The sequence below is a fragment of the Pelophylax lessonae genome (genome assembly GCF_965119305.1).
Source record: "Pelophylax lessonae genome assembly, chromosome: 11".
NCBI lineage: Eukaryota > Metazoa > Chordata > Amphibia > Anura > Ranidae > Pelophylax > Pelophylax lessonae.
Genome location: NC_138778.1, coordinates 72,200,777 through 72,213,436, shown reverse-complemented (window position 1 = coordinate 72,213,436; position 12,660 = coordinate 72,200,777). Strand labels below are relative to the sequence as shown.

Below are 12,660 nucleotides of genomic sequence, written 5' to 3'. Positions count from 1 at the left end.
GCTGGCAGTACTCATAGGTCTATTTCCCAAAGACAACCTCTGGATACGATGCTGAGCACGTGCATTCAACTTCTTCGGTCGATCATGGCGAGGCCAGTTCTGAGCAGGAAATGTCCTGTTAAACCGCTGTATGGTCTTGGCCACCGTGCTGCAATCTTCTTATAGCCCAGGCCATCTTTATGTAGACCAACAATTCTTTTTTTTTCAGATCCTCAGAGTTGTTTGCCATGAGGTACCACATTGAACTTCCAGTGACCAGTATGAGAGAGAGCGATAACACCAAATTTAACACACCTGCTCCCCATTCGCACCTGAAATCTTGTAACACTAACGAGTCACAAGACCATGGGTAGAGAAAATGGCTAATTGAGCTCAATTCGGACATTTTCACTTAGGGGTGTACTCACCTTTGTTGCCAGGAGTTTAGACATTAATGGCTGTGTGTTGAGTTTGAGGGGACAGCAAATTTACACTGTTATACAAGCTGTACACTCACTACTTTACATTGTAGCAAAGTGTCATTTCTTCAGTGTTGTCACATGAACAGATTTAATAAAATATTTACAAAAATGTGAAGTGTGTACTCACTTTTGTGAGATACTGTACATGCATATCACTGATAGCATACCACCAGCACACACAGTATTAAATGTCAAACTTCATTATATCGTAGAGTCTTCTTCCAGGTGAATTTTTGTAATTACAGTCTCCCAGCTGCCAACTTTAGAAACAAAAAATTACCTCCCCATCAATTCGGCTGTTCTCCCTGATAGTTTTGACCCAGCTTAACATGTCATCTCGATCCTCAGCTTGAAAGAGATATTCGCAGAAATCAGGCGTTGTCAGCCGGAAGACGTGTTTCCTCTTGGTCTCGCTGTAAGAGATGTCCACCAGGCTTCCGAGGATGCTGATTGGCTGCTCCTCTTCACCTATCCCTAGGCCCCGCGATTCTGGGCGCTCCTTGTGCAAGAAGAGATAATGAGGGCGCAGGATGGAATACATTCTTTTCCACTGGCGAAGCCCACTGCCAACTTTCTACAAAAACAAAAACAGACAACTGATCAACACTGGAAAACTCAAACAAGTAAAAAGTCTAACAATGCCTTGGGCTCAGAGAACAACTGCCTCAGATAAGAACATGCTGGGTCTACCAGCCTAGACTCACAGTGCATGGGGTTCCATGCAGTAATGCATTTGGCCATTAAAATATAGAGCTATTATGTGCAGGGCTGCTGTTAAAAATCATGGGGCCCTTTACAGCCTACAGTTACCGGGTGCCCCTTTTGACCTATTGAACTGATGGGGCCTGGGCCCAGTACAGGAGGGCTGGCTGTATTGCCTTCACAGCAGCCCTGATTATGTGACAATCTCCAGCAGCCATCTTGGATCCAGTTCTCATAAAATGTTAATAAATTGCAAAGTCCTGCCTGTTTTCCATTTCAGTTACTGCAAAAAGGTTCACCGCTGTTTCATTTATTCTGAGAAACTGTATGGACTCCTGCCTAGGACAGGTAGGACTGTTCGTTCATATATACAGTATGCTAGGTGGGGACCAAAGTGCCAGTCTGATGGAAAAGACACAACATATCAGAACTTCAGACCATGAATTCACAACTGCTAAATGTCTTATCTTTGTGTCCTTACCACACTGCCCAAAACCTGACAAATATAAGATTATTAGAGATTTTTTTTCAAGCAGTAGAAAGGAAAGATAATAATTAAAAATAAAGGACTGGATAGGCGTTTTTCCAGACTGGTCTAAAAATACTAATATAAGTGAAGATAGTAGATGTGCTAAAAAAAAAATATATATATATATAGAAAAAGATATATAATAGATAGATACTCAACAATATCCCTATATATATATAGTAGCGCAAACTTGTCAAGAAGCAAGTGCCAAAAAATACTGTGCCCACTGCACAAAAGTCCGAAATGCAATAAATGTCACATAGGCAGCAGGAAAAAGTTCAGAAATGACTCAAACAGTCCATATTCCTTCACTCTATCTCCTGGGATGATAATGTACAAAGACGTGTTTCTTAAAAGGATCACCACCACCACCGTGCTTCCAAGGGGGGAGGAGAATTGCCCACTCACCAGATGCTGTGGCCCAACCCACTTTCGTGTTTGAGCATTCAGGCTTATAATGATGATCACTGGTCCAGAGTATCCACAACAGGAATCACACCAGCACAGTCAAAAAAAGCTCAGCAGCATATGGGGAGGAGAGAACATAATCCCAATAGCGTGATACCGTTTAAAAGGGTTTTATTAAATAAAACATAAGGTAACACTCACATGTCTTGTATGTCATCAAACGCAAAAAAACAGTCACGAATAGGAGAGGGATGCCCTTCGGAAGATGATGTCCAGGCTCCACGCCGTGGACGCCGCGCCTTCTGGGTAATCCGAACTCCTCTTACACAGCCTGGTTACACCGCCTGGTCACGCCCCGACGCGTTTCGTGATTTCCACTTCTTCCCCGGGAGCGTGACCGCGGCGGCTTGGCGGTAACCTTAAATACCCATGCCCATCAACCCACAGGGCGGGGCCAGGGTTGACATCATCGGCCATTGGTGGTTGCTCAGGTGTGTCGACCAATCACAGACTAGATTTACAGGATCACTTCCTCTCAATTCACTAATCTCTATGGTATATTACCCTATAACCCGGAAGTAGGGTAGATCCGAGGTTCACACCATCGGTTATTGGTGGATGCCTGTAGAATACTGGCCAATAGCAGGCTAAGACAGCACAGTAACCCTCTATCTCGCCGCTATTCACTACAATGGGCCGTCCTACGACCCGGAAGTATAACACACCGGAAGTTAATTGCACCCTTATGCTGAAAGCAAAAAAACACCAACCACTCAACCACCAATGGACCGATAGTATACATACAAAATCACAAGTGTATATACATAATAAAAACGCTGTAAATCACATCACTTTCCATTGGTAGTGACGATCGTGCTCTGACCAATCATAGTGATTCAGCTTTACGCCCAATCAGCTAAAACTTCCTCCTTAATTGACATATGACCCGGAACAATAATAGCACGGATTCCCAGCCGGATGTAAGGACTTCATGACCGGGAATAATAATAACATAGAGTCCCGGCCGGATGTATGGACTCCACCCACCAGGAAGACCAAGAAGTTATTTATGTGTACTCAGTACACTATGCACAACAGCGCCATCTACCAATGGAAGTGTAACAGTGTAAGGAAAATTTGTATGGAAGTTTAATCCATATACCAAAAATATCATAATAATAGACAAAAACATGTCACACCAGAAAAAAGAACACGAATCTACTGGAAACTAATAGGCAAAACTAAAAATATAAATAAGTAAAATCATTAAAATATTTAAAATGACCCTAAGCCCATAACCAACGCTAGACAGCATGAGTCACAAGCTTAGGGACATTTGTGTGTGCGGACACTTTGAGGGATCACGGTCCTCCCAACGCACATCATCCAAAGATGAAAGATCAAATAAAAAAGATCAAGTATAAAATAATATAATATAGAGTTGGAAACTAAAATCAATAATCACTAATAAAACAATTTAAATCCAACTCTATATTTAATCCTACAGGGCTCAAAGATTGATGTTGATGGGCATGGGTATTTAAGGTTACCGCCAAGCCGCCGCGGTCACGCTCCCGGGGAAGAAGTGGAAACCACGAAACGCGTCGGGGCGTGACCAGGCGGTGTAACCAGGCTGTGTAAGAGGAGTTCGGATTACCCAGAAGGCGCGGCGTCCATGGCGTGGAGCCTGGACATCATCTTCCGAAGGGCATCCCTCTCCTATTCGTGTTTTTTTGCGTTTGATGACATACAAGACATGTGAGTGTGTTACCTTATGTTTTATTTTTTATTTAATAAAACCCTTTTAAACGGTATCACGCTATTGGGATTATGTTCTCTCCTGCCCATATGCTGCTGAGATTTTTTTGACTGTGCTGGTGTGATTCCTGTTGTGGATACTCTGGACCAGTGATCATCATTATAAGCCTGAATGCTCAAACACGAAAGTAGGTTGGGCCACAGCATCTGGTGAGTGGGCAATTCTCCTCCCCCCTTGGAGCACGGTGGTGGTGGTGATCCTTTTAAGAAACACGTCTTTGTACATTATCATCCCAGGAGATAGAGTGAAGGAATATGGACTGTTTGAGTCATTTCTGAACTTTTTCCTGCTGCCTATGTGACATTTATTGCATTTCGGACTTTTGTGCAGTGGGCACAGTATTTTTTGGCACTTGCTTCTTGACAAGTTTGCGCTACTATATATATATATAGGGATATTGTTGAGTATCTATCTATTATATATCTTTTTCCATATGTTTTAGTTAAGTAGCTGCATAGCCAATTTATTTATTGGTGAGTGGTCCTCATTTGAAACGCTTGGGATAGCTTATACCCTTATTTGGTTTTCGGTGGGCATTTAAGCTGTCATATTATATATATATATATAAATCATTATAAAGCAGTCTTGATAAAAAAAACATAAGAATGCAATAATAAATCACATATAGCCACATGATGCGTCACATCTATAATAAAGTGCATATAGTAATTGTGAATCAATAAATGTGAATCATGCTAAGTGAAGAAATACAATTATACCATGCAGAGCAGTTGCATAAAACATGTGCCTCAGTCAGCTGCAGAGCAACACTCTCTGTAAATTCCTTTTCTTCTGTGATAAAGTATGTCTACATTTGTCACTTTTTCTTTTAGTTTTGATATCACAACCCAGGTTATCACCTGATCGTATTGCATTGAACATTTTTGTGGCACATGTAGCAGCAGGTGTCAGAATATGTTCTAACAATAATTAGCTTGAAATCCCTATGACTGTCTCTACACGATTGGTTCCAAGCACACATTCTTCAATTTTTCTTAAATATCATTGTCTATATTTAATAGGCATATAGAAAATCTGTAAATTTACTGTTTTGTTACTATTTTTTGATGTTACAGCTAAATTTAGGGCTTATAGGTAGCAATACCTGCCCCGGATCCTTGTGACCTATGCAGTTCTAGCTGGCCTGCTAGCTTTACACCACACTTGCCACAGCCTCTCAGCAATTGAGCTCCTCCACCAACAGGCACCAGCAGCCAATATCTCTATGGTTTTCTTGTGAACTAGTATTGGACTACCATACTAATCCTCATTGGGCATATGTGTTGTTAGACTTGGATGTAACCTCTGAAGAAGGACAATACCTCTACAAGTCCGAAACATGTTAGGTGTCATCCTGTATTGTCAGACAACTACACCATTGGATGTTTAATAGTCCATTGTTTTTATCTTATACTTTGTATACTCACGTAATATGCCTATAGCAATGTGGGCATATATATATGTACTGTTTTTAATGCTGTTTTTTCTAATAAAATCATACTATTTACTATGGTATTTGTCATTAAGTCCATGAGGGGTATATGAGGCAAACCATGTTTGCTCTCTAAAACATTTGTCTTTGTAAATTGATATATGGACATGACAAATCCTTTTTACCTATAATCTGGGTCCCAGTGTTTTTCTATACGATACACAAACCTTCATCCCTCAAATCCTGACCTCTCCGAGTCATAAAGCTATGACGCCTGTAGAGATTGCATCTTGTTTCAAAGATTTTTTAATTTCTCATTATACCCTTAAATGCAGAGACCATGAACAGACTTTAAAAGAACACTAACTTTTAGAATCTGGTTTACTGAATTTGTCAAGCACAGATTATAAAGAGCTTAATAAACTGATAACTGAGGAGGAATTTTTCCTTGCTCTCAAAGATAGGATGACAGGAAAGGCACCCAGATCGGATGGGTTCAGATGATTCTCAAACATTCCAACTGCCTCTGGCAGGCTTAAGGCTTTTAACCACTTTACCACTAGAGGATTTTGCTGTCTTACGTCTGAGCCACTTTTTGCGATTCGGCACTGTGCGACTTTAACTGACAATTGCGCGGTCGTGCGACGCCATACCCAAACGAAATTTATGTCCTTTTTTTCCCCACAAACAGAACTTTCTTTTGGTGGTATTTGATCACCTGTGCGATTTTTACTTTTTGCGCTATAAACAAAAAAATAGCGTAAATTTTGAAAAAATAACAATATTTTTCACATTTTTTTTATATGAAATTCCCCCCAAAAAATGTAAAAATCAAAATTTTTTTAAATTTTTGGCCAATTTGTTTTATGCTACATAGGTTTGGTAAAAAAAAAAAAATCACAATAAGCGTATTTTGATTGGTTTGCGCAAAAGTTATTGCGTTTACTAAGGGAAAGATTTATGTCATTTTTGGTGGGTTTTTTTTTTTAACGCGTAATGGCTGCGATCTGCGATTTTTTTTTTGCGGGACTGTGACATTGTGGCGGACAGATCGGACCCCTGACTGACATTTTTGACACTTTTGGGGGTACCAGTGACATTACTACAGTAATCAGTGCTATATATATGCACTGTTACTGTAAAAATGACACTGGCAGGGAAGGGGTTAATTTTATTGGAGAGGGAGGGTTTAATGTATGCCTGGTGCTTACTGACGTGTGTGGGGGGAGGTGACTGTGTGACACAAGGACAGATCCAGGGTTCAGCTATGCTGAACCCTGCAATCTGACCCTGCCTGTCACTTAGGAGATCCGCCCGCTTGTGTTTACACAAGCAGGCGGATCTCCACACTCGATCCCCGACGATCGGGGAAGAGCGGCGGCGATCGCCGCTGCTTCTCCCCTGGCCCGACTCCCGCTGTGACTGAAGCGAGCCTCCGGCGGCGCGCGCGCGCCGCCGAGAAGGGGGATTGTCTGGCGACGTAGGTCTACGTCGACAGACGATAACCAACCACTTTGCCGCAGTAGTGCTCGAGTGAGCAGACGGCAAGTGGTTAACTTCATTTGAACAAGGCCACCCCCACCTAAAGTACTAACATTAGTAAAAAGATAGGAAATTAGATCAGATTTACTTGTTTTAAACTTTTTTTTTTTTTACATTACTTTAGTTACTTTCTGGTTTCCATGCCTAAGCAAATGATGTCATGCATCATAGGAGCCTTCAGGAGAGGAGTTTTCTCAGCTAAGCACAACCTCCTGCCTGCATACCTAAAATTCTTAAAGCACTCCCATTTTTCCTCCGTGTTCTTTGTTCCCAGGGTTCTATCCCATTTGATATTGTCTAGCAAGGAGCGCAGTTTAGGCAAGTTAGCGCTTTTGAAATTCAGTGTCCTTATATTAACCTTATGTTTCCTACTTCCATGATTTATAATGAAACTGATTGACCTTTGATCACTGTTTCCTAAGTTGCCCTGTATTTCTATATCCGTGATCAGGTCAGTATTGTTGGTAATTAGTAGGTCTAGTACCGCATTTTTTCTTGTCGGTGCGTTCACCATCTGACCCATGAACTTGTCCTGCAAAACATTTAGGAACTGCTGAGCCTTAGACGAATGTGCGGTTGCTTCTACCCAGTCTATATCTGGATAATTTAAGTCCCCCATTATAATGATATTTCCTATCCTTGCTGCCATTCCAAGCTGTGATAGGAGGTCCGCCTCCCCCTCCTCCCTCTGGTTTGGGGGCCTATAGCATGTGCCCAATATTACTTTCCCTATAGTGCCTTCCCTTTGAAGTTCTACCCATATGGATTCTACCTCCTCATTTCCATTTGTGATGTCGTCCCTCATATTTACCAGGACACTGTTCTTAATATACAGACATACCCCTCCCCCTTTTCTACCTCCTCCATCCCTGCGATATAGGGAATACCCCTGAATGATCACCAGCCAGTTATGAGAGCTGTCAAAGCAAATCTCTGACATTCCCACAAAATCTAAATCCTCCTCCTACATTAGCAGCTCCAGCTCTCCCATCTTGTTGGCCAGGCTTCTAGCATTGGTATACAAACCTCGTAGTTTTGTCCGGCTGCATACTGTATCCTCGTTTAATATTTTTAGGCTACATTTGATTTTTCCCCTACCCACCATAGGTTTAGAAACTGAGTAATCTACCGCTAATGCCCCCATTTCTGCCTGCTGAACCTTGCTTTCCGCTGGCTAATTCTACATCTGTACCCTCCCCCCCATCACCTAGTTTAAAAGCCCCTCTAACTTGTTGGCCATCCTCTCTCCCAGTACGGCTGCACCCTCCCCATTTAGGTGCAAACCGTCCTTACTAAAGTGCCGGTGGCCGACTGAGAAGTCGGCCCAGTTGACCAGGAACCCGAAACCCTCCTTACTACACCAGCTCCTCAGCCACTTGTTTACTTCTCTAATCTCCCGCTGCCTCTCTGGCGTGGCTCGAGGTACAGGTAGTATTTAGCGCCTAAGTCCCTGAAATCGTTTTTTTAGGACTTTCCATTTCCCTCTGATTTGGTCGTTGGTACCCATGTGTACCATGACAACTGGGCCTTTCCCAGCCCCACCCAGTAATCTGTCCAAAGTGATGTGCCGAACCCTAGCGCCCAGTAAAACAACAGACCGTTCGGCACTTGCTGTCTTTTTGACAGATTGCCCTCTTTGTCCTTCTAATAACTGAGTCCCCTACCACCAGAATCTGTCTTTCCTGACCCTTAGCCTTGTTCCCGCCCTCACTGGAGGAGTTCAACCCCTGCCAGCTAGGGGCATTGCTCTGCTCCAGCAATACTGGTCCCTGACTGGTTTTCCTAACATCACGCAACAGGGCGTATTTATTGGGATGCTCCAGCCCAAGACCAGCCTTGTTCCCTTCTACCCAACCTGTCACCCAGCTACTCTGCTCTGATGCCTGCACCCTTGTCTCTCCACCCGCCTCTGTGGTGGCCCCTGCCGGCACCCGACGGGTACATTCCCAGCTCTCCTTCAGTATGGAGATTCTTCTTGGGGTTGCCAGTTGCTTCCCTAGATTCAGGACCTGAGCTTCCAGGGAAGCAACATGGTTACATTTTGTGCAGCTGTATTCTCCCTATATCGCATGATCAAGGAACGCACACATGCCCCAAGATGTACACCGAGTCGCATCTCCACACCCGCCAGACATTGTACCCACTAATCAAATCTAATGGGGATTGTGAAATTTAACTCTGTTCTGTGTAGCGGTTTTCTAGCTTCCTGACTCTAATTTCTCACACTCAGATACTTTACAACACTCTGGTACTCACACACAGGTACTTTACAATGCTTAGGTGCCCACACTCGGGTACTCACACTCGGTTACTCAGGTACTATCAACCAGTCTATTGGTCTAGCTTGGTTCTCTTGTAGGCTGCACAAATGGACTATGACCTGCTGGGTGAGCTGGCCTGGAGGTTTGTTTGGCTGGGATGCTAACATGATTTAAAGGACTGTGTTCTACAGATGAGCGGAACACCTTGTATTGTGTTGAGCAGACAAAGTCTGCCTTTTTTTTTTTTTTTGCTGAATAAAGCCGTTTTAAGTTGACGGAACGGTCTCACAGCTGCCTGTTAACCCTTTAGATCCGGACAGTTGGTAGAGGATGCATTGGGCAGTTTGAGGGGTGCAGGACAAAACCATGTCCTGGGTTAAAGCTGCACAGTCTGGAAAAGCATCAGATAAAGCAATATTAAGCAACTGATACTGGTTAATACGCAGGCACAGGCACAGTCGCTGCGCAACAAGAGAAAAAACGCTTACTGGTGGAACAGATAGCAGGCTTACAGAAGGCAGTAACCCAATAGGCTGAAGTGGTGAGAGGTGATCAACGGAACACAGTACAGCAGACCCTGCAAAATATGTCAGCCACAGATATCATTGAAGCTTATTTGGCAATGTTTGTGCAGATTGCAACAAGGGAAGGTCTGCCTGAGAAAGACTGGGCAGATGTGCCGGCCTAAAAACAAGGTTGTAGCAAGAGGTTTTAGCACTTCTGGACTCGCAGTGGGGTTAACCTGTTTCGATTGGACAGGTTGCGGGAAAAACGGATACCTGGGAAAAAGATTGCAGTGGTCTCTATACATGGGGTTGTCAAAGACTATCCAATGGCCCATGTAACCCTGTCCACATCAGCAGGAACTGCTACATTGAGAGTTGGAGTGATCCCAGGGTTGCCTCATGACTTGCTAATTGAAGGAGACTGCCCCGTATTTTGGCACTTGTGTGAACAAAAGTTGAAAGGTTCAGGGCCCGCCCCCAAGAAGGAAGAACCCTCTGATAAAGTCATTAATACTGTGCTGCAGGACGTGAATAGTGATGAAATGTACCAGATGATGTGTGATCCAGTAGAAGCTGACTCAGGTCACCTGGAGGTGCTTGCAGGATTGGAAGTGGAGGCCTCTGAGGCGGGTTTGTCAAATCAGGGGGTCTCCCGAGAGGATTTTCTTAGTGCTCAGATGGGGGACTCAACTTTGACCCCTGCCAGAGAACAGGACACAGTGTTAAACAGTGAGTCACAGTAACCTGGGGCGTAAATGTGCTCCCCCAAATTTGCTGTGAATCATGCGTTACGGTACAGAGTAACCAAGGAGGATAACAAAGTGATTAAACATGGGCGCAGATCATTGGCAAGGGCCTGCAGGCGAGTATGCCACCAGTCTGCCAAGGTCAGATAGTTTAAACTTGGAGGAGTAGGCGTCTCACGAAGAGGTAGGAACCCTCTGAGATAGTGGAAAAGGTAGGAAAGCTTAAATATAATGCCTGCCAGCCTGATTGCGCTAATCCAATCAGACCCCAGAAGAAAAGTGGGGGTTTGACAGTCAGAAAGTCCAGGAAGACTCGCAAAACCCCATTGTGTCCGTGACTGCAAAGGTGGGTGCTGTTCTTGGTGGTAATGAAGGTGGAATCTGTGCTGGTGACTTTATACAGCCGATGTTACCAAACGATCACATTAAGGACTTCCTGGCTGAATATGAGAATGTTGCTTCATTCAGAGGGTGGCCTAGAAGTTGCTGGGCTGGGTTGGTGCAGCCCTGCTAGTGAAGTTGCAGAAGTGTACTGCAAAACGTTTGGGGACCACAAAGGGTAATTTTGGTTGTTCCCCTTTCCATACAGGAAAACCTTTAAAAATAAGGCACATAAGGAAACAACTTCGGAGTACAATGCGACTTGTGCGTACCAAACGACACAATCGCATATGTGTCTACATCAGCTGCATCCTCCATTTTTAATGTCTCATGCACCGTAGTAATAAGTGCGTCTGCCAGCGGCTTTTTATTCACTACTGCGACCATGGAGGAATCATCCTAACTATCAGATGGATCAGGGGTGTGATATTAAATCCCCCTGGACTGGCCGCGTCCACGGCAGCATCAGGCTCAGAATCAGATGAGACAGCCTGAGCAGGGGGGAAGGCGCTTCCTCTTGGGCCTTTGCCCACATGCCACTTCCACCTGGGACACCAAGGACTGCAGGACCTCCATCAGTGCAACCATGGGAAGCTGGGGTTTCCGAGGGACCTGCCACTTCCATGAGAGGGTCAGTGGGAGAGATGTGACCCTGAGGCTCCATAGGGAAAGGAAGACCTTGCAGTACAAAAACAATCTTTTGGCACCACTAAAGGATTCCCTCAAGGCTCAGGGTACCTATCAGCAGAGAGAGAGATAACAGGGACCCCCAAAGACTCACGCTACAGACCGGAGGAGCGCAGAGAATTCAAACCCAGCATTATCATGGACGCTATCCCTGTTCATATGTCCCGGGCACAGGAAGAGGAAACTAAGAAGGAAGAGGAGGAGCTTCGGCATCTCCACAAGGCTTCAGTTGTCTCCAGCACCTCCCAGACTAAGGGAAAATGGCCCGTGACATCATCCGGCTACACAAACATGGCCGCCCACCGGAGACCAGCCAGACTAAGGGAAAATGGCCACCATCAGCTACAAAAAGTCTGCACACACTTGCTGGCAGGGCTGGGGGGGGGGGGCACTGGATCTAGATTATCCAGCCCATCACCCAGCCCGGCAGTTGATTGTGGATCTCCTGAGAGAAAAAACAAAAAAGATGTAAGGAAGGAGAAAATTGCTAGGACCAGAGATCCGCACCGGGAGCCTAGGTCCTTAATAAAACTGATTACCTAGAGCAGAGAGGGGGGTTGTGTATGAGCTGAGGACGGCCCATGAGCGTAGCCAGGTATTTTTTGTTCTTTCTAGTCCTACTCCTAAAGGAGGTAATATAACCAATAGTTATGATTTATGGAGCGCTGTGTCAGTCGATGAACGAAAGAGAAAACCTGACATGCTGGTTGTACTGAAGCTGATCAATAGATTGACTACAGTACAACCAGCCTGCCCATACATGGATCAGTGGTGTACCCCAAAGTTCAGTGTGTGGACCCTTACTTTTTAATATCTTTATAAATGATATAGGGTCTGGGATTAAAAGTACCATTTTAGTCTTTGCAGATGACACCAAGCTTTGCAGTGGAAACACTTCTTTACAGGATGTCTCCAACTTACAAGCTGACCTCAATGCACTGTTTCATTGGGAAACTGTGTGGCAAATGAGGTTTAATGTTGATAAACGTAAAGTTATGCACTTGGGGGCTAAGAATATGCATGCATCATACATACTAGGGGGAGTAGAACTGGGGGATTCCATAGCGGAGAAGGATCTGGGTGTTCTGGTAGATCATAAGCTTAATAATAGCATGCAATGCCAAGCTGCGGTTTCCAAAGCAAGCAAAGTCCTTTCTTGTATTAACAGAGGCATGGACTCCAGACA

The 12,660-nt window shown here is 44.3% G+C and overlaps 1 protein-coding gene across 1 annotated transcript in view; it reads right to left on the bottom strand.

The window, feature by feature from the left end:
- The window catches only part of ARHGAP23 (Rho GTPase activating protein 23), a 247,147-nt gene that overhangs the window by 95,473 nt on the left and 139,014 nt on the right, over positions 1 to 12,660 (bottom strand). Inside the window, exon 12 of the mRNA XM_082271434.1 lies at positions 742 to 1,035. Within this exon, the coding sequence (XP_082127560.1) occupies positions 742 to 1,035 (294 nt within the window). The remainder of the gene's footprint in view (positions 1 to 741; positions 1,036 to 12,660) is intronic.